General features: G+C 33.8%; 1 protein-coding gene across 12 annotated transcripts in view; it reads left to right on the top strand.

Annotated features, from left to right (window-relative positions):
• Positions 1-22327, top strand: part of LARP1B (La ribonucleoprotein 1B) — a 133110-nt gene that overhangs the window by 9740 nt on the left and 101043 nt on the right. For 10 of the 12 annotated variants that reach the window (XR_014310879.1, XM_082727557.1, XM_082727556.1 and 7 more), the window contains exons 5-9: positions 2997-3137; positions 7605-7748; positions 7980-8145; positions 11546-11690; positions 18381-18555. Coding sequence is in view for 11 of the 12 variants with exons in the window: in XM_082727557.1 (XP_082583683.1) it covers positions 2997-3137; positions 7605-7748; positions 7980-8145; positions 11546-11690; positions 18381-18555 (771 nt within the window). In the remaining variant the exon portion in view is untranslated. Of the gene's footprint in view, positions 1-2996; positions 3138-7604; positions 7749-7979; positions 8146-11545; positions 11691-18380; positions 18556-19144; positions 20134-22327 lie in introns of those variants that run through there. The other 2 variants (XM_082727552.1, XM_082727551.1) reach the window with 1 other exon arrangement.

The following is a 22327-nucleotide window of genomic DNA, read 5'->3' as shown; positions in this document are numbered from 1 at the left end:
CTTATGATGAGAACTTTTAAGATCTAGTTTCTTAGCAGCTTTCAGATACATAGTACAGTATCAATAACTGTAGTCACCATGCTGTAATATTACATCTCCAGAACTTACTTGTCTTATAACTGGAAGTTTGTACCTTTTGACCACTTTCACTCATTTCCTCACACCAGCAACCACCAGTCTGTTCTCAGTTACTGTGAATTCAACCATTTTAGATTCTACATGTAATAAAGATCATACTGTATTTATCTTTCTGGCTTATTTCACTTACCATAATGCCTGCAAGGTCCATTCATGTTATTGCAAATGGGAGGATTTCCTTCTTTCTCATGACCTTCTTTCTCAATAGTATTGCATTGTATATTTATACATCATATTTTCTTTATCCATTCATTTGCCAATTGACACTTCGGTTGTTTCCAAGTCTTGGTAAGATGGTCCTGGGGAAAATGTCACTGAGGATGAGGCTCAGTCAAGTAATTAATGAAAGAGGTTAATTTAACTATAACTTCATTTTGATTTTAATTTTTTTTAATATTCTTTTTTTTTTTTTTTTTTTTTATTTGACAGACAGAGATCACAAGTAGGCAGAGAGACAGAGAGAGACAGGAGGAAGCAGGCTCCCTGCTGAGCAGAGAGTCCTATGCGGGGCTCGATCCCAGGACCCTGGGATCATGACCTGAGCTGAAGGCAGAGGCTTTAACCCACTGAGCCACCCAGGCGCCCCTGATTTTAATTTTTTGAAGAAAGTCGTAGTAATGAATTGTATTTAATTAGTTGATTCCTAGTAGTCACCAATGAGTATTTTAGATTTCTTCAGGATTCTAGCTGCAGTGGTAGCTGATTTGGTTTTGTAACATTCTTGAACTATTAGGTTTTTCTTTATTTCTTTTGACCTATACTCTATGTAGTATATAATGAAGTTATAGAGCTTGGCATGGATAAATTCTTTTTTAAAAAAATATATTCTTGAATTTAATATAGTCTTGAAAAGTATGGTAATTATTTTTGAAATCTGCAGTGGAACTGCTCCCTGTTTTTCTGGGAGTACCTTTTTTTTTTAAAGATTTTATTTATTTATTTGACAGAGAGCACAGCAGGGGGAACAGCAGGCAGAGGGAGAGGGAAAAACAGGTTCTGCTGAGCAGGGAGCCCAGTGCAGGCTCCATCCCAGGATGCTGGGATCATGACCTGAGCCGAAGGTAGACACTTAATGACTGAGCCACCCAGGTGCCCTGGGGAGTTCTGAGAAAATATTTTCTAAGAGAAAAATTTGGGCCAGCTTTTTTTTTTCCATAGCATTTCTCCATTAAATTGCCCATTGAAGAAAAAATAGTCTTTGTATCCTTTTCCATATATTTTATACAACTTATGTGTCTCTAGGGACAAATTATGATTTAACTGCTTTGTAAAAGCATATTTTCATTCAGTGTTCTGATCCTAGGTTAAAGTGTTTTCAGGGACCCTTAGGCAGAAAAGTTCTTTTAAACTGTTGGAAGGTTGGTAGCTGAGACTAGGTGAACATTGGGAGAAGTTCAAGAGATGCTGTGGGAGAAGTAAGCAAGTTCATGTTGTGCAGGGCTTCGGTAGTGTGGAATTAGCATTTTGAGTGCCACGGGAAGCCATTAAAGCATTTTAATTCATGGAAGTGATGTAACATGGGCAGGAACATTTTATAATGAGATGTAATTTCCAGCCAACTTCTTTAATAATGGAACTAATAGTGTAACTGTATATTGAGCACTTACATGATTTTTTAAAAATATCTAATTCTTAGCTTTAGGGCAAGCATATTAGGCTCACTTGATATAATGAGCCAAGGCTAATTGCTCAAAAGTGGTTTGCAACAGGACAACCATGTGGTTGTTAGTCAAAAATTTCCCTATTCCTTAAACATATTTATCACTTAGCTTTTTCATGCTGCTTAGATACATTCTTTTTTGACTGTCTAGAATTTATACAGATGATAGGTATGTCATTCTGCTTTAAAATTTGTCTTCTGTGTTAGTTGCTGTAATTAAAAGTGATCAGACAACACTAAAATCCAGGTTTTTATAGATAAACTCATACAAGAGTTATGAATTGACTCTCCTTGGAGCACTCTTTTTAAACAAAAACAAAAACAAAAAAAGCCTTTAAGGAAATCTCACTGATAGAATTTATAGTATGAAATTTAAAGAGTTTTTTGATTCTTTCATATTTTCTTCCTTGTCTGTGAGTAGTTTGCAGGATTTATAGGAAATCAGTATTGTAGTTGCATACTGGTAATTCCCTTTCCCTTAATTACCGTGGTAGTTTTTCCTTTGCACATGAGTCTTGCTGTTTTAATAAAAAATATATACTGAATAGAATACTAAATATTTTGAAACTTTACCTTTGGATTCCACAAATTAAGTAATCTTCAGAATTTCACTATAGTATAACAATTACACTATCATTTAGTCAGCAAGAGAAGTTAAATTGCTTGTATCTCATCTCAAGAAAGCGTGTAGTAGCTATAAAGAGATTTATCAAATGCATTTAGATAAATTTTATACCCTAATTTTGAGAAACCTATTTCATTATTAGTAATGCTGGGTAAACGACTATTTTGGACAGTAACCTGAAACTAAAAGTGTTTTGAATCCTCAGCCAAACTTTCAGTGTGTACTTTATAATGTCTTATCAGATACCCCATTGTAAAGCGAGAGTCAGTTATTAGGAGCAGTGTATTACATGTACTGCTTATTCATCAGAATTAAACAAAAGAGTGGACATTTTTCTTGAAAGTAAAGAAAACCAATGGTATTCCATCAGCTGGCTCTTCACATGAATTTTAGAAATATTTGCACAGGTAAGTTTATCAAGCAGCTCTGTGAAAAGAAAATTAGTTCTCTACAAGAAACTTTAAGGATAAACTAAGTCTCACATTTGGTTAAAATCTAGCATCCTCTCAAAATTGCAAAGCTTTAATGAAAATTATACAGTGTCATAAATGCTTTTATTTGGTTTTCTTCAAGCCAATAAGCACAAGTGGGTACCACTCCACTTAGATGATGTAAGACCAGACAGTCAAGAAAGACCAGGATCCCGGAACAGTTCAAGATGTCAACCTGAAGCAAATAAATCATCACATAATAATAGGAGAAATGATACCCGAAGTAAGTTACATTCTAAGAGAAAAATGACACTAAAGAACTTAGTGTTAATGTTCATAATTTTAGTAATTATGTTTAGAATAAACTATTTGAGAGTAAGTTGCAGACGTCATGCCCCTTTTAACACTAAATACCTTCAGAGTATGTATCATAAGAACAGTAATGTGGTATGACTGTCTACAGGCAGATTTTCCCCATAATGTCTTTTTCAATTTTTTTTCTCCTTTCTAGGATTTAATCTGAGATCATGCATTGCTTTTTAATCGTCTCTTTTGTTTGTTCCCCATTAATCTAGAGCAGTTCTGCTTTTGCCTTTGATGACTTTTTTTTTTAACCTGAAGACTTTGGGTCAGTTAGGTGGCAGATATCTCACTTTGGGTTTTCTGGTGTTTCCATGATTAGATTAGATTAGATTAGATTTGGGTTATGAATCTTTGGTAGGAATACTGCAGAAGTTAAATGGTTTTCTTCTCAGTGCATGGAAACACACATGATGTTGGTTTATCTTATTATTGTTGATATTAATTAACTTTGAACACTTGGTTAAGGTGATGTGCTCCAGGTTTCTTTTCTTTTTCTTTTTTTATTTTTATTTATTTTTTTTTTAAGATTTTATTTATTTATTTGACAGAGAGAGATCACAAGTAGAGAGAGAGAGAGGAGGAAGCAGACTCCCTGCTGAGCAGAGAGCCCGATGTGGGACTCGATCCCAGGACCCTCTGAGATCATGACCTGAGCCAAAGGCAGTGGCTTAACCCACTGAGCCACCCAGGCGCCCCGACTTTTTATTTTTTTTTTTAAGGATTTTATTTATTTACTTGATAGAGAGACAGTATCAGAGGGAGAGGGAGAAGCAGACTCACCAGGGAGTGAGCAGGAAGTCCTGATGTGGGGCTTGGCTGGATCCCAGGACCCTGGGATCATGACCTGAGCCCAAGGTAGGCCCTCAACTGACTGAGCCACCCAGGCACCTGAGGTTTCTTTATTATGGAAATACTTTCTTCTCCTTCATAATTAATATGTAAATTTTAGAAATAACCAGTTTTTCATCAGACTTTTCACATGAGCTTTAGTTTGCATTGATGATTCTTGCCTGATTCAGTTATTACTGAATCATTGCAAATGCTGATTTTTCTTACTATATTATTACTTCTATATATATTAGTTGTATTCCATTATAAGGAATGACTTTTGTTATTATCCGTGTGGGTTTAGGGCTAAATTTTTGGGGGGATTATAATCCATTACTGTAATTTTTTAGTTTGATGCTTAGATTGTCCCAGATTCAGGTTCCTCTTACGGGTGATTTCTGGCTCTTTTTTTAAAAAGTCAACTTTACTGAACTATGAATTATACATGATTTCCCACATTTCAGAAAGCATAGAGCAGTAGGAGGTCTGAGACAATTAGAGGAGCATTTGGTTTTATAGGTCTCTGCTGAAATCTATTTTTTTAAAGATTTTATTTATTTATTTGACAGAGATCACAAGTAGACAGAGAGGCCGGCAGAGAGAGAGAGAGGGAAGCAGGCTCCCTGCTGAGCAGAGAGCCGGATGCGGGCCTCAGTCTCAGGACCCTGAGATCATGACCTGAGCCGAAGGCAGCGGCTTAACCCACTGAGCCACCCAGGCGCCCTCTCTGCTGAAATCTTAAGGCTGATAATTTTTTTTTCTAGTCTGATAATTTCCAAAGCATAAATGTTGTCCTGTGAGTGGAGAAGGCTTAAGAAAATTTTACAAACCTTATACTACCAGTTAAAACCTTCCACTTATATTATGAAAAACCTTAAACACACAAAGTTGAAAGAATTATACAGTGAATACCTGTCTAACCAGGTCCTAGATTTAGTAATTTTCCTATATTTTACTCACCTTTCTATTGAATTATTTGAAAGTTAACTTGTAGGTTATCATGACACTTCAGCACTGATGTCCTAAAAAAATGCAACATCTAGGAATCGACAGTAATTCTCTAATATCATCTGGAATCTAGTTATATTTAATGAGCTGTCCTCAAAATATGACTCTAAAATTATAAAACTTGTCTACAAAAAGACATTTTTGCCTTTGTATTGTTTGTTCTCAAATATATCACTTTAATGTTAAAAAACTAATATATATTCAAAATTAATGTTTTTTTCTTACTAAATATTGTGCCCATAAGAAGACATGAGGGTTTTAAAGAACAACAGTATATAAGCAACAATGTGAAGTCAGCACCAAGTTTAGAAATGCATATATTATCATTACCTTTGAACTTCCTTGTGTGCCCCTGGCAGTTTCATTCCATTGCTTCTCTTCTCAGAAAAGAAGGCCTGAATGTTTGTTTTTTCAGTATTTTTTACGTGATATTGACATTCAATATGACTCCATTAATATATTCTTTGGAACCAATTTTTTTTTGCTTTAGTCTGATTTTCTTAGGTTATATTGCTGTGAGTCCTTTTCCTTGTCAAAGGGTATTTCACTATTTGATAAAATCTGTTGGTAGACCTTTGGATTGTCTCAGTTTTTTGATATTAAAGTGCTACCATGTACATTTTAATGCATGTTTTCCTATAAACATGTACAAGAGGTTCTTGGGGTAATTTATTCAGACTGCAGCCCATGAGTGTGTTATGAAATTGGTGTACTGGGTCATGATCAGGTTTTTCGAAAAATGGATAGACTCTAGAGTGCTTCACTCAAAATATATTTTTCATGACAATTGTGTGTGTGTGTGTGTGTGTTTAGGATTTTATATATTTATTTGAGAGAATGATTGGTGGGCAGGGACAGAGGGGGAGAGAGAGAAGCAGACTCCCTGCTGATCAGAAAGCCAGATGTGGGGCTTCATCCCAGGACCCAGAGATCATGGCCTGAACTGAAGGCAGACACCCAACCAACTGAGCCACCATGTGTCCCAACAATTGTATTTAAATTACAAAAAAAAATTTTGTGTATTCTAAGGTGTAATGTATAGTAAGGCTTACTGTGGATTGAGGCAGATGTGTTTGAAAAAGAATATATTAAGATAAGCATTAAGGAGGAATTGCAGCATTTAGGGCAGTGATTCTCAATGGAAGTGATTTCCCCGACCCCTAAGGGGGAATTTGGCTTTGTCTGGAGATAATACTGGTTTTCACAACTGGGGAATGGGGGTTAGTGCCTGCTACTGGCATCTAGTAGATTGAGATCATGGATCATCCCCCAGCCCCCTATACTAGAGAACTGTCTGGCTCAAAATATCAGTATTGCCAAGGTTGAAAAACCTTGATCTGTAGGATATATATATAGATATCTTTGAATTTATTTGATTACTCTGAATTGTTTTTCAAAGTGGATGTGCCTGGCTTTGCTCTCACTAATGGTATATAGTATTCTTTTTTCTGTCTTGGTCAGTGTTTGAAATTTTAAGGCCTTAAAATTTTGTCAGCCTCTGGTAGATCAAATACTCTGTCTTAATTTGCATTTCTCATGACTGTTGAGGCTGAATGCCACTTTCTATATTTATGGTCCCTTTGCACCTGTTTGCCTACCTGTCTTTTAGCCATTTTTCCCATTGATTTACTATGTGTGTGTACAGTGAATATGCACTAATGCATTCTATATTGAGTATAATTCCTGTATTGTACTACAGATAACTTCCAGTTCCTTTTTTTTTTTTTTAAAGATTTTATTTATTTATTTGAGAGGGAAATAGAAATCACGAATGGAAAAAGAGGGAGAGGCCAACTCTCCACTGAGCAGGGAGTCCAGCACAGGGGGTTGGGGGGTGCGGGATGGTGGTGCTGGATTACAGGACCCTGAGATTATGATCTGAGCTGAAGGCACATGCTTAATCCACAGGTGCCTCTCTTCTAGTTTGTTTTGTGTTTTCATTTCCTTTTTTCTTTAAAGGAATGTCTTTACTTAAATTGAGACAACCTTTCCTTAACATTTTGTGAAAAGTTGTTTTTAAGTTTTATATAATGCAAACTCAGTCATCTTGGAACTTCCAGAATCTTCAATAGTATCATCTTTTTTTTTTTTTAAGATTTTTATTTATTTATTTGACAGACAAAGATCACAAGTAGGCAGAGAGGCAGGCAGAGAGAGAGAGAGAGAGAAAAGGAAGCAGGCTCCCCGCTGAGCAGAGAGCCCGATGCGGGATCCAACCCTAGGACCCTGAGACCACGACCCGAGCTGAAGGCAGAGGCTCTAACCCACTGAGCCCCCCAGGCGCCCCTCAGCAGTATCATCTTAACAAAGGGCCTCTTTATCTTTTTAGTATGTTACTTTGCTTATTAGAACTTCTTCTTTATATGTTAGTACTTCTGTAGGCCCTCTTTTATGCCAGGGACATTTTGACAGATTCCTTTGAGATCTCCTAAATTTTTAACTATCCGAAGAAGAAAGTGGGGGAGGGGGTAGTTACTATGCATTCATTAAAATAATCACATTATTCACCATTGCAAATTGGAATGTATAAAAATATTTTTGTTTTTAAAAGGTTGGAGGCGTGATAGAGAAAAGAGAGACGATCAAGATGAAGTTTCCAGTGTGAGAAGTGAGGGTGGTAATATCCGAGGTTCCTTTAGAGGTCGAGGAAGAGGCCGAGGACGGGGAAGAGGACGAGGAAGAGGAAATCCTCGATGTAGGACATGAATTTTTATTTCTTAAAATTTGATGGTTTAAAAAAAGTGTGCAAGCCCTTTTTCCCCCACTATCCTATACAGTGTTTTAACTAATTTTTTTTGGTCTGATGACAAAGTGGTCTTATATTTGTTATCCCTTGGAATACTTCACTTTGGATTGTTCCTTATGGTGACTATTTCTCTTTAAGAAAAATTTGTAATCACATTTCTTTTTCTTTATTCACATCAAGTGAACTTCGATTATTCATATGGTTATCGAGAACATGGTGAAAGGACTGATCAGCCATTTCAAACAGAACTTAATACCAGTATGATGTATTACTATGATGATGGTACAGGTGTACAGGTGTATCCTGTGGAAGAAGCATTGCTTAAAGAGTATATTAAACGCCAAATGTAAGTCGGACATAGATGGGATAGTAACATCAAACCTTAACATTATTGATAGTGAATACATTATAACACATTTTCTAAGCTGTTTATTAGTAAAATTGGAAGATTTTAGTGGCATTTTTTTTTCTAGAAAATGTTACTACAACATGAAGTTTTTTTTTTTTTTTAACTTACATTTGGCTTATATTGTGTTATATAAGACTCCTGCTTTGTCTACTGTTCAGGTATTTCTCTGTTTAAAGGGTTGAAAGAGTATTGTCAGGGTATAATGCATGATTAAATATAAATACAAAACTGCTGTGTATATACATGAAGTTGAACAAAGCCTGACTTATTATTTGCAAATATATTTTTATATTGAAATTTGCAAATGAACATAAATAGCAAAACATGGTGAAAGATATTTTTTTACTTTCTTAGCAAATGGTTTCAGAATTCTAAGTTTATTTTTTTTAACTTTTAAGTTCTCGTTCTTTGTGACACATATTGAAGGGGAACTACCTCATCTTTTTTAGTTCAGACTTTTTATTCTAGTTCTTATAATTGCCTTCTGAATACTGAAGCTGAAGTTAGAATATTTTATTGTCTTTAAGAAAGAAAAACCCTAGTACATATTAGTACTATAGGATGTTTTGCATATTTATGTAATGTATTTATTGGTGAGAAAAATGTCCCCAAGTGATCTGCATAACCAGTTTGCTGAAATTTGATTATTTTTTGTTCTTACAATGTGCAGGAGAAGGCTATTTTTGGAAGGGTAGAAGCATCTTAAAAGCATCTTCTTTTAAAAAAGAAAATTTACTGTTACTAGTAAATAATTTCCTCATCAGCATCATCCAGGCATCTTCCTGGGATGCCTTCATGGTGGATTTGATTGGCTTACATACAATATGAGGCAACTTGTTTATTTTGTTCTTGCTTCTTCTGTTACAGTTGACGCAAACACTGAAGAAAAGGGCCTTTTAATGGGCAGAAAGTGCCTGGCATGTGGCTATCAACTTCAAACCACTATTCCTGTCTTTTTTGTAACTCTTGCTGCCAGGTCCCTTCCGAGACCTGACAGTGGATATGCAACTCCATGTCAGGATAATCGGCCTCCAATGTGCTCATACAAGTGAGGGAGGAGCAGAGCTACATCAGTGTTGACAAAATTTCTGATCATGCAGTGTAGAATCCAGAGCTTCTAAGGTAGGACATGATAATGTCCCCTAGGACACTGAACAAATGTCAGACACAGCATTGGGCATGACTCCTCTTTTTTGTTGTTATTGTTTTAGCAGTAGGAATTTGGCAGGTGGTAGAGCACTAGGTTTAGAATGGCTCTTTACTGTAGTTATTGTTCTTTGATTAGTGAGTCCTGCTTTGAGGAGTCATGCTATTGACTTTGTTTTCCTTGAGGTTTCTCATAGGTAGGCTCAGGGTTTACATTTTCCCTTTGAGAAGTTACTAAAAAACTTTCTTGCATTTGTGGAAAAGTGTGCTAAATGTATTTTGAAGTAAGAAGCTTAACTATATTATGGATGATCGAATTTTTAAAATAATTTTAACTGAAAAATATATTAATAATTTGTCATTTTTGTGTCAGAATATTAAAAATTTAAGATCTTGATTATTTCTAGCTTCTGAATCTGGCATTCAGATTTAGAGATGAGTAGTTTGTAGCCCAATAGAAGTCTAAAAAAGTATATCCTATAGGTAATAGGGTGATTTATGAATTTATTCAGATACTAAGGTTTTCACAAAGTAGTAGAATAAAAAGCCATCTTATTAATGATTCAGAGAAGTTTTTGTCTAAGAACAGTTTTAACTTGTGACTAAATCAGATGTCCTCATTTGTGAAAATTTAGAATTTAAGCATGTGTATTTTGTGCCTACCACGTCTGGCACTGTGAAAAGGACTTTTGATGTGTAACAAAAATTAGAACACATGTGTTATGTGCCCACCACATGCCAGGCACTGTGAAAAGGGCTTTTTTGAGGTGTAACAAAATCTGAATGTTTATTTCTTTAAGACTAAGATTTTTTTCTTCAGTGTTTAAGATGAGTAAATGATTTACTGGTGTTACTGAAATGTCAGGTGTATTTCACTGATCTCTAAGGGAGTTTTGCACTTCAATAGTTAGATAAATCTCTGAGTATAAAGAAACAACTTGAGTGTTTACATTTCTAAAGATTTTTTTTTTTCCTCCCAGTGAAAAGTAGCTCAAAGCCATTCCTCATTTATGGGTGATTATTTCTTCAAAGCTAGAATTTGACCTAAAGATTTTAGGGGTATCTTTAGTCATCCAGTGTTACACCAAAGTATATAATTTAGTATCCTTTTTCATAATTTGCCACTGATCTTTGAAAACTGATCTCTGATTTGGAAACATTATAGGATTATTAACCTGTAGGCCATATTATCATTGATGTCATGTATTTCTTTTGTATTCTTTTGTGTATTTCCCTCCATTATCCTCTTGGTTGCTCTATAATTCTTTTCTTAACTTTTCTGTATGGAGGCTGTAATTTTAAATGTGTTTCTCAAATGCCATTATTAAATATATCTATATTATCTTTGTATCTTGGAACTTCTACTTATTGATTATACAGTTTGTCCACTTAAATTTCTCTCTATACTTTCCTAGAGAAGATTAAGGTATTTAAGATTTTTCTGTATTTTTACCCCCATGTATCTCATAGTATCATAGATCTTTCTTGTTTAGCTATATATTCTGTTCACTCTTAATGTCTTTTATAGTTCTCTCCATCAAAGAAAGAGGGAGATCTTACAAATATATAATTGTGTGTGTGTGTACACCTGTGCTCATATATTCACTAAATTTTTACTCAGCATTGTGCTGATTGCTAGGATTCAGAAATACGAAACAATGTCAGTACCTTGTCAATTTAGAAAACAAAACAAAAACTGGAATCTACTCTGTAAAGTTAACAAAGAATACTTCCAAAAATAATGTTCTTCTCAGTAATGGGGAAAAAGTTGAAGGTAATCTGTTGACCTGTATTTAGTCAGCTAAATGAAGCAAGTTAAAATAGGTTTTAATGAAAATTTTCACTTAATTGGCTCATTTTACAAAATCAGTTATTGAACTATTTTAAAGTAGAAATCTGGTTAATTCTTTATGCTTAGATAAAGCTGACCTAAGTAGACGTTAATATTAGGTTTTTGGGAATGAATCAGTATTCTAAATGTCTTTCTACTCATGGATAAGAAATTATAACCTCAGTAGGGTTTTGCTCTTTCTTGTATTTATCCTATATCTAAGTTGTATTAAATCTATTTGTTATTAATAAAATAATTTTAAAGCAGTTTATAAATAAGCCATAGATATTTTTATTTCCTGTTGAATACATGAGATAAAGGTAATCTTTATTTCTTTTTGTTTATGTTTCTTTTTTTCAGTGAATATTACTTCAGTATAGAAAATTTAGAACGGGACTTCTTTCTTAGGAGAAAGATGGACGAACAAGGTTTCTTGCCTATTTCCCTGATTGCTGGTTTCCACCGTGTTCAGGCTCTCACTACAAACCTTAATCTCATTTTAGAGGTAATTATTCATTTACAAAACAGTCTGTACTTTTTAAAAAGTGCTCTAAAAGTAATATGTGAACCTAAAAGTGCTCTAAAAAGTAATACTAAACACCTTAAGGAAAAAACACAAAAATAATCTTTAGTTGACTAAGGCTTAGACTGCATCATGGCCTGTTTTAATTTTATAAAATCCAAATAAATGCTTAATCTTGGAAACCCCTCAAATGGAGTTTACTAATGATGTTTCCACGTATTTCTAACCTGATCCTTCAAACTTGGACCTTCTTGATTGTGCTTGGTCCTCTAGTCTTCTCAGATTGCTACAACATGTATTTATATTTATTAAAATTTTGAGGATTTTTCCTGTGCTATAATTTAAAACTGTTTTAAATTATAATAATAATGTAATGATATATAATTTATATATCATATATAATATTATATTATTAACACATAATTAATGATGTAAATAATAATATATAATTATAATAATTATTATATAATTATTCCACTTGTATTCTTAATGCTTTCATTAAATTTTTTGTCCTGTTCTAGAAATGCTGTGAACATTTTTGGTTTTCTGTTCCCTATACACATGTAAACAAATTTGCCCTTTTGCGGTAGTTTTGCCAGACTTGCATTCTTTTTTTTTTTTTTTAAAGATTTTATTATTTATTGACAGAGAGAAATCACAAGTAGATGGAGAGGCAGGCAGAGAGAGAGAGAGGGAAGCAGGCTCCCTCGGCCGAGCAGAGAGCCCGATGTGGGACTCGATCCCAGAACCCTGAGATCATGACCCTGAGCCGAAGGCAGCGGCTTAACCCACTGAGCCACCCAGGCGCCCGCCAGACTTGCATTCTTGTGCCCCTGTGTAGCCAGTCCATTTTCCCATACACAGGCCCTGGAACCATTGATTGGATTTTTGTCCATTTAGTTTTGCCTTTTCCAGAATATATAAGTAAGTTACAAGTTTGTATGTAGTTTGTAGCCCTTTATTTCTGATTTCTTTCACTCAGCATAGTGCTTTTGAGATTTGTTTGTGTTGTACATTATCAGTAGTTTGTTATTGTTGATTAGTATTCCATAGTGTGGATGTACCACAGTTTATCCATTCACTTGTTGGTAGACACTTAGATTGTTTCAGGTTTTTGATCATGAGTAAAGCAGAAAGGTCTTTGTGTGGATATATGTTTTCATTTCTGTTGGATAAATATTGAGGATTGTAATTGCTGGTATGTATTGTAAGTGTATTAACTGTAAGAAGTATGTCTAAAGTGGGTTTGACCATTTTGCATTCCACCATTTTGTGTGAAAGTTCCATTTGTTCTGTAGCCTCATCAGTATTTATTTGCCATCAGTTGTACTTTTGGTTGAAATGCCTAAATGCCTGTTCAGATATTTTGCCTTTTTTTTTTTTTTTTTTTTTTTTTAAATCTGAGAGAGTGAGAGCACAAGCAGGGCAGAGGCAGTCAGAGGGAGAAACAGGCTCCCCACTGAGCAGGGAGCCTGAGGTGGGACTCGATTCCAGGACCCTGGGATGATGACATGAGCTGAAGGCAGATGTCTGCTCAATGAACTGAGCCACCCAGGCATCCTTATTTTGCCAGTTTTTAATGGAGTAAGAGTTCTTCTGAATATAAATCCTTTGTGTTTTACAAATATTTTTTCCCAATCTTTGGCTCATCTTTTTATTTTCTTAACAGACTGCTTTAGCAAATTTTTGTGAACATGAGTGCTCTGGGCTTTAAAAACTAGCTACAGGAAGATTTAAGATTTCAAAAACAATAAAAAGTAATGATTTGTTATTTGTTGATATGTAATTACTGAGTCTTTGTTTTATGAAAGAAATTATTTCAAGTACTACCACTATTACATTTGTTTGTATATGCCATCTAAATAGTTTCTATACATGATAATTTGAAGAAAAGTTAGTTTTTTCCTGCAAAGCCTAGTCTTCAGAAAAATATTATGATTATATTCATAGTAGAATGAGTTTATTAACTACTGCCATCACTTGTGCTAAAGCAAAGATATATCTGTCATTTTATATATATATATCTAAAAATATATATAAATTTATTTTATATATATATATATATAGTCATTTTCAGTGAATTTGTTACTGATTTCCCCCGCTCTCTGTAATTCTGTAGGAATATGGTTATAATTTCATTATTGTATGGTTTTTTTGGTCTCTTGGTGTTCCCATTAAGTCTGCCCACATAATTTTTAGCTTATTGATTATCAGTCTGTTTCCTTATAATTTACAGCAGTGGGGAAGGAATAGTTAAACAGACTTTTGCTTTACTGTTATGAATTGACATATAAGCACAGTGATTTAGAACAGCATAGGCTGCATTCACTTAACATTCATTATGCACCTACCATTGGTTACAGTGGGAAAGTCGTCGGTTTTCTGTTAAGAATGTAGAATTTCATTGGGCTTTGCAATATAAACATAAACTGATTTAGAGTACAGACCTGAGAACCAGCATATATATCCTTGTAGTTTTGTGATCTTGGGCAATGTCTTGAGACTTCTGCAAAGTGGAAATGATAACAATACGTACTTCATAGGGTTGTGTTGAAGATGAAATGTTTAATGACAGTTTCTGGTACAAACAGCCCAAAATAAGAGTTTTCTATTATTGTTAGTCTTCAAGGATGCCCTTCTATTGTTTGCTCCTTTTTTTGGATCTTCATTTCAATACATCAACATCAACATTTTGTTATATGTATTTTGATATGCTCAAGCTTTCTTTCCTGAAGAACTATGAAAAGCAAAATATACCTTAGTTCACACCCCTGTCTGTCCCAGTTGAGGTTTTCTACATAGCCAGTCTTACTGAATCTATTTCCTCCCATTCATTTTAGCTTATTATATTTTTTTCTTGATATATATATTATAATAGGATTGGTATTATAGTGATATTTATCACATAATTATAGTACAGTATTGTCTGTAGTCATTATACTGTGCATAAAATCTCTGTGGATTATTTACTACTTGTTGCCAGTTAGTACTCTTAAACAACACCAATTCCCCCATCTGCTGTTTCCTGATAACCACCATTTTACTCTTTTTTTAAATGAGTTTCACTTTTTTATATTCCACATATAAGTGATATCATACAGTACTTGTCTTTCTCTGACTTAGCTCATTTAGCCTAATGTCCGGAAGATCCATCCATGCTCATGGCTGAATAATATTCTGATATATATTTGATACGTATGTATTTGATATATATGTTTGATATATGTGTGTGTGCGTGTGCATGCACATGCTACATTTTCTTTATCTCTTCATCTGTTGATTGGTGTTTAGTTTGTTTCTTAGTTTGTTTCCACATCTTAGCTACTGTGAATAATGCTGCAATAAACAGGGGTGTGCAGGTATCTTTTCAGAATCCTATTTTCATTTTCTTTGGGTATATGCCCAGAAGTGGAATTCCTGGATCATATGGTAGATCCAGTTCACTGCATTCTTGATTGCAGTGAACAGAGAGCTATTTGTGATATCTTTTTTTTTTTTTTTTTAGTTCAATTAATCCTTGATCTTTAGCTTATCAGTTGTAGGACTGTTCAAGTTACTTAACCTTAACCTCTTCATGCTTGTTTTCTCATTGTTAAAATAGGGTAAATAATACTTAAAACTATCACAGAGTATAAGGACTTAAGAGAAATAATTAATGTATTTGTAATGTCCTTGAACTATTCTTGCTACTCCCATCTGAAACTGTTTTCTAAATTGGCTGACTGTGGTTCCTCAGAATGTGTGCTGCTGTCTTATCTTTTAAGTTTTTGCACATGCAGAGCTTTTCTCTTGGTACCAGGCATAGGACCAGGAACTAGGAATATATTATCTATGTATTCTAATGTTGGTAATTCATAATAATATTTGGTCCATTTAAGAAAGGACTAAAGTTAGTAGTTAGAAAAGCCATCAGATATCCAAAAATATTAACAGCACACTCTTAACTCATTGTTTAGGACTTCAAGGTAATCATGGTTTGGTTTTAATAAAACTCTTGTCTAGATATTTTCCTTAATTTTGTATAAAACATAATTTTTATATGATGTTTGTAAGTTCTAAATCACAACATTCACTTGTTCTCTTTATTTTCTTAACTTTTTCAATAGGGAATAAATTTCCTGTGATTTAAGATTCAAAGGATATGTAGTGAACAATTTACTTTCTATCTTCTACTAATGGTCAACTAGTTAAACCTTTCTTGGTGACAGTCAGTGTTACTTATTTTTCGTGTATTTTTCCCAAGATACTACATATTTTACTACATATATTGTTATGCCCTTTTAAAAAAAACAGCATATATTAGATTATTCAGGATTGTGTATAAATACCTTTGGGCTTTTTCCCACTCAAATTTTTTCTTTTAAACTGAGCCATAATTGGGGTGCCTGGGTGGCTCAGACATTAAGGGTCTGCCTTTGTCTTGGGTCATGATCCCACAATCTTGGGAGCAGGGAGCCCTGCATCAGGCTCCCTGCTCGGCTGGAAGCCTGCTTCTCCTTCTCCCACTCCCCCTGCTTGTGTTCCCTCTTTCACTGTGTGTCTCTCTCTCAAATAAATAAAATCTTAAAAAAAAAATAAATTGAGGCATAAGTTATACACTGTATATTAGAAATCATAGGATTACATGCAACTAACTTTTCTCAGTGTATATAGTTGTATAGTTGCCCCCCAGATTAAGATATAAAACATTCTCAGTATCCCAAGAAGCTCCCTTGTGCCGTCCTCCTAGCTTGTACACTGGTCTCCTCAAAGGTCAATTTGGTGGTCTCATTATCTCTCAGAGCTCTCTCATTTATTTTTTAATTTCACTTAATCAGAGGTATGTGTGCTCTTTTATATCTGACTTGTACTTACCATTTCTGTGAGGTTTACCCATGGTGCTGGTGTGTAGCAGTTGATTATCCATTTTGGGGTAGTATTTCATTCTAGGAATAAAACAATGTATTTTTCCATGCTGCGGGTTATAGATGCGTGGGTTCTTTCCAGTTTGAATCAGTGGTACTGTTGCGAACATTATCATACATATTTTTTGATAGTCATATGCATTTATTTTCCTGTGACATGGGTAACATGAGATAAACACACACACACACACACACACACACACACTTAGCTTTTGTAGATACTGCTAAACATTTTTTCCAAATTATTAAACCAATTAACACTACCACCATTCACAATTTCACTTGCTCCGTATTCTATCAACATATTGGTAGTCTTTTTCTACTTAAAAATTTAAACCAATAGGAAAGTTTCAAAGATTTTTTTTTTTTTTAAATTCAGGTCTAAATAGCATGTTGTAAAATGCAGAGGTCTTAGGTGTTCATTTTGAGTTTTGAAATTGTATAAGCCTGCCCTCAAAAAGAGCCCATTCCTCTAAGAACTTCCTTCATGGTCCTTTCCAGTCATGGTCAGTTCCCTACCAAATCCTCTGCTGCATCCCAAACCACTTTTCTGATTATATAAGCATAGATTAATTTTGTCTGTTTATTTATACACATTTGTGTAAGTGGGATTTTTCTGTGTCCTGGCTCTTCCATTCGTAGTTTTTGAAATTCATCCATGTTGCAGGATCTGGATGCTGGGTATGCTGGTGTTTGCTACTAGAGTGTCATTCCTTCTAGAATGTTCAATAGATAAAACTAGGAAAATATATGTTAAAAGAAAATATAGCTATCACCAATTCAAACCCCTTATCATAGGCTTCTTCCTTATTTCCTTTATTCTGTATTTCATACTCTGTTTTTTCAGAGAGTATCCTGAGTCCCATCAAAAAAGTTTGTTTTTAAATAATTTTTAATAATTTAAAGTACTGTCCAGTTTTGAAAATATAACTTTAAAAAGTATTATACTAAGGGCATACAAATATAAAAGTAGTACATATGATATGTTCTTCCGCTAAAAGATAGTGAGTTTTAACTTATAAAATAACAAGTATATATGTTCGGTTTTTATATTGTATTTGTATTTTTCCTGATTTTATTTCTAAAAGGTAAGTACCCTTGAATTTCAGATAAAATTCAGTTCACTAAGTCTTTTATTTTGAGGAATTTTTGTTCTAGTTTTATTTTATCATTGAATTGAGTATGTTATTTTTGCAAAGCTCTATAGCCTAGTGACTAAGATTCAGTGGTGGATAACTAATAAATTATTTGATCCTAGTATTGCCTCATACTAAGTCTATGATCTTTATCAAGTTATTTCTTTGAGCTTCAGTTTCCTCACCTGTGTACATTACAGGGTATTGTGAGGTATGTGTATGTGTGCTTCTTACCATTTAATTAATGATGGTAGTTAAAAATAGTGCTTAAATTTTATTTAGTGGTTTATTATTAAGGTAAGATAAAAGGAAATATGAGAGGAAAAACCTGAAAATAAAATTTAATTATGGTAAAAGTAGTTTGATTATAGTTGATGTAATAAAATGCTAATTCTGTTGTGAAAACCAAATTATTTGCTGCATGTTATGTAGGATATCTGTTACCTATCACAGGGGCAAATTATTTAAAAATTTGTTTTAAGTAGTTAATTCATGGATATTTTTAGAAATGTTTACTGTAATGTCTGCTGATTTCAGATTTTAAAAATATTTTAGGTTATTTGAAGTATAGGATGTGCAATTACAGTTTTTTGAATGAAAGTTCTTTAATAGCTTAAAATACCTATTTATAGGCACTGAAAGATAGTACCGAAGTGGAAATTGTGGATGAAAAAATGAGAAAAAAGATAGAACCGGAAAAATGGCCAATTCCAGGCCCTCCTCCACGAAGTGTGCCACAGACAGACTTCTCTCAACTGATTGATTGCCCAGAGTTTGTACCAGGCCAAGCCTTTTGTTCACATACAGGTAACAGCTTTTCTTCTAGAGCAAGCAGAGTAACGGTGGGCTATCTGGTCCCATTTACCTATCCTTTAAAAAAAGTTTATTTAGATTGTTTAGGAAATTTAAAGAAAACTGAATAACTTTGATGCTCTAAATTCTATTCATTTTGTGCCCCCCACCCAGCCATAAATTAAAAATGGATTTAAGAATTATGGGTAAACCTCTGCTCCATTCTTAGATTGTGTACTTTGTCATGTATGGAATTTCTACCTATCTTCTTAATTTTACTAAATGATTATAGATAAGTTGTGCTAGTTTCCTCTTATAACATTGGAGTAGTCTAGTAGGATGAAGTAGTTTAAAAGTTTTATACTAAAGAGTGGGGCTGACTAGTTTTGTTACTAGTGTGCTTCAGTCCCATCTTGTAAAGATGGGATGGCCTATATTCAAAAGCAGCATTGGGGTACTGTTATGAAATTATTATGATTATAGATTAAAGAATTGATGGTAATTAGAATTTCCAAAAACTGCTTTAATATTAAGAATTTTTTCCTGGATCATTTTTAAGACATTCCCTCTTGGGAAAAAATGTGTGTGCTTAAACTTTTTTCAGTCAGGGTGATGATCTACTGATGCTTGGATGTCATTTGATCGAACATGCAGAGGAATAGGTGATTCACTGAAATATTATAAACATTGGAACAAATCGTGCTGCAGAAATGAAAGCGACCAGACTTCTATGCAAGAATGTCTACTCCCGACTCCTTGTGGCGGAGGTTGGGCCACCACTACAATGGAGATAAACACCTTTGTGATGATAATGAGAGAGAGAGAGACCAGAGGACTGCTGTTGTTTTTATAGGAGCCACCAATTTGTGTGTAATTAGCCTGAGCTGCATGTGCTACTTTTATTTACGGTGGGAAAGTTAATTATTCTGGAAATATTGCAAAATTCTGTCTTTTTTCCCAGACTTATGTACTGTGTCCAGATCAATAAAACAAAAATAGAGAGGCTTGAGTGGCATTTCCCAGATTGTTAGGTCCTTTGCTATTTGATTTGCCCTTCAGTACAGTGTACAGTGTATAACTCACATGTCACCATAGTATTTCACATGGACTATGAGATGTGTTAATGTGGACATGGGGGGATAAGAAATATGAGAAATGAACAAGAATATTTTTTCTAAACTCTTCAAAATATATTTTTTATACACCAGTATGTGAGACCTGCCATCAATAAAGTACTGATGAACAGACTCACAGATATTTTTATTTAATGTTTCTTTGCTTGTCAGCCCTCTGTGCCTCTAACCCTAGCAAGCAACTTGGGCAGATATTTTAAAAGTTGAAGAAAAGTGATATTTTTTAGGTTTTCTTAAAAAAAGACTTAATGTCTGATTGTATAAATTAGATTATTTGTGTAAACTTTGGGTCCAAGATGACATTTTTAACCTGCTTATGAACAGGCATTAGGTGAGTTAGATAAAAATAGAAAATACTTTTTCCTCAGGGTAGCTAATAAGATAGGTCAGTCAAGTTGGTGATGCCTGTTCATTTAACCATTTATGCGTTATTAATAAAATTACAAGAATAAAATCACAATGTCTTGTAAATTTTTGTGTTTTTTAAATATATACTCATTTACATCTCATACATATTGCCAAAACATATCACTCTATATTTAAATGTCCAAAATTTTAGGTTCTTTAAATTACACATCTGTAACCACATGGATAATGAAGGCATATAGAATACTCTTAGAGTTATGCAGATTTATATTACATCATAGGAATAGGTACATAAATTCAGCCTTTTTCATGAATCCCCATATTTCTGACCTTAATAAATATCCTCTGATGAGAAAGGCTTAGGTCTTAAATTCAAGAGAGAGTAGTATGTCACGAAAAATGTGAAATGGGTATAGGAATAGGAAAAGTAGATTGTGTTTATCTGTACCTATAGGTGAAGGAACTTTTATCTATATCCTTTTTATCTCTAAAAAGAAGACTTTAAATTTCAAAAACATAATCATTGATGTATTCTTCCTGAGGGATTTTTATTGTAAAATATTTAAACATTTTTGTTTTTTTTTTTCACCAAAGAAATTAAAATGTCTATTTTTCCCTCTATGGAGGTTGAATTGTGTAACATGAATTCACCTTTGCACTGAACAGAGGACCTCAAATGCACCAGAAAATGTTGATTATGGGAATGGTAAGATGTTAATTTTAAAATTTAGGTTTTGCAGTTCAATGGATATAGTATTGCACTATCAACTCTTAAGTAAAAGATTTCATTCATCAAAATTGAGAGGGTTGGGTACCTGACCATCTTGGGGGTTTTTGTTGTTGTTTTGGCTTTGTGAAAAATGTGTAGGAGGATCTCTAATGATTTTTGAATAAGCTGTGGGATTTCCTTTGGAAAGTTGCAGAAGTATTCCTGAATGAGCTACATAAAGTATATAACCCTTTAAAAAATATATAACCCCTTTAAAGCAATCTATATAACAACCCAGATGCAGGGTGGATAAAGAAGTCAAACTAGATTGGGACGCCTGGGTGGCTCAGTTGGTTAAGCAGCTGCCTTTGGCTCAGGTCATGATCCCAGCGTCCTGGGATCGAGTCCCACATCGGGCTCCTTGCTCCGCAGGGAGCCTGCTTCTCCCTCTGACTCTGCCTTCCACTCTGTCTGCCTGTGCTCGCTCTCGCTCGCTCTCTCTCTGACAAATAAATAAATAAAATCTTTAAAAAAAAAAAAAAAAGAAGTCAAACTAGATAATAATGGAATATATAGGGTGATTTAACTCTGGAGAGTGATGTTGATAATTTTTCAATTAAAACAGCAAAGATAAATTTTTTTCTCTGTTCTTACAAATTAGAACCTATAAAGTGTCAAAGTATGTGTCTGATTTTTTTTATCTCTATAAGTTTAATGTCAAATCATCCAAGTAATATTCAGACTTATTGGTTCTTGGAAGATGAGGGCTTTACCATTACCTTTAAAATTTACCTACATAATGTTTGAAATCTTTTCATTGTAAAAGAAAACAAATCACATAAAGCATATGTGTAAGTAATTATAAGGTGAACATTTCCCTTTAACAACTCAGACTATTCTAAATTTTCTTACCCAGATGCTTTGGTATTTTGATATTTAATTTGTAAGTACATGTTATGGGTATAATGAAACACTTGACTTCATGATAGAAACATTCAAGCTTAGCGAGCATTTAGAGATGATTATATAATAAACTTAAGTAGGTGTTTCAATATATTTCTGTGTTAAAAATAGTAGTTAACTGATTTCCCTACCATGTGCCAGGTGCTATTCTAATCATTTATACATGATAGTAGTTTAGTTATTTCTCACAGTTGCTAGGGTAGTGATTCTTAGTCTGTTTTTAAAGCTTTATTCACTGCATTAGCATAGGTGATTTATAGTATTAGAAATAAGATTCTCTGCTATAAAATGTGTTCCCATTCCTATAACTTTAATATCAATACTTGCAGTCCAAATGTAGCATTTCATCTATACTACCTCTATGGATCAATTGGTGATATATGTACTGTTAATTAAAGTTGTAAGCATCAGTGTCAAATAGAAATATAATGTTTGCTATACATGTAATCCTAATAATTTTAATAGCCTAAAAATGAAATTAATTTTAATAACATTTAAAATATTTTAATATACCTAAATATTATAACAATAATATAAAAACTACAGATCCATTTTACCTTTTTGAATATTTTGTACCAAGATTTTGAAATCTGGTATGGACCTTACACTTATTAGC

The sequence above is a fragment of the Mustela nivalis genome (genome assembly GCF_964662115.1).
Source record: "Mustela nivalis genome assembly, chromosome: 4".
NCBI lineage: Eukaryota > Metazoa > Chordata > Mammalia > Carnivora > Mustelidae > Mustela > Mustela nivalis.
The sequence above is the reverse complement of the archived record's forward strand: the minus strand, read 5'-3'. Positions and strand labels throughout refer to the sequence as shown.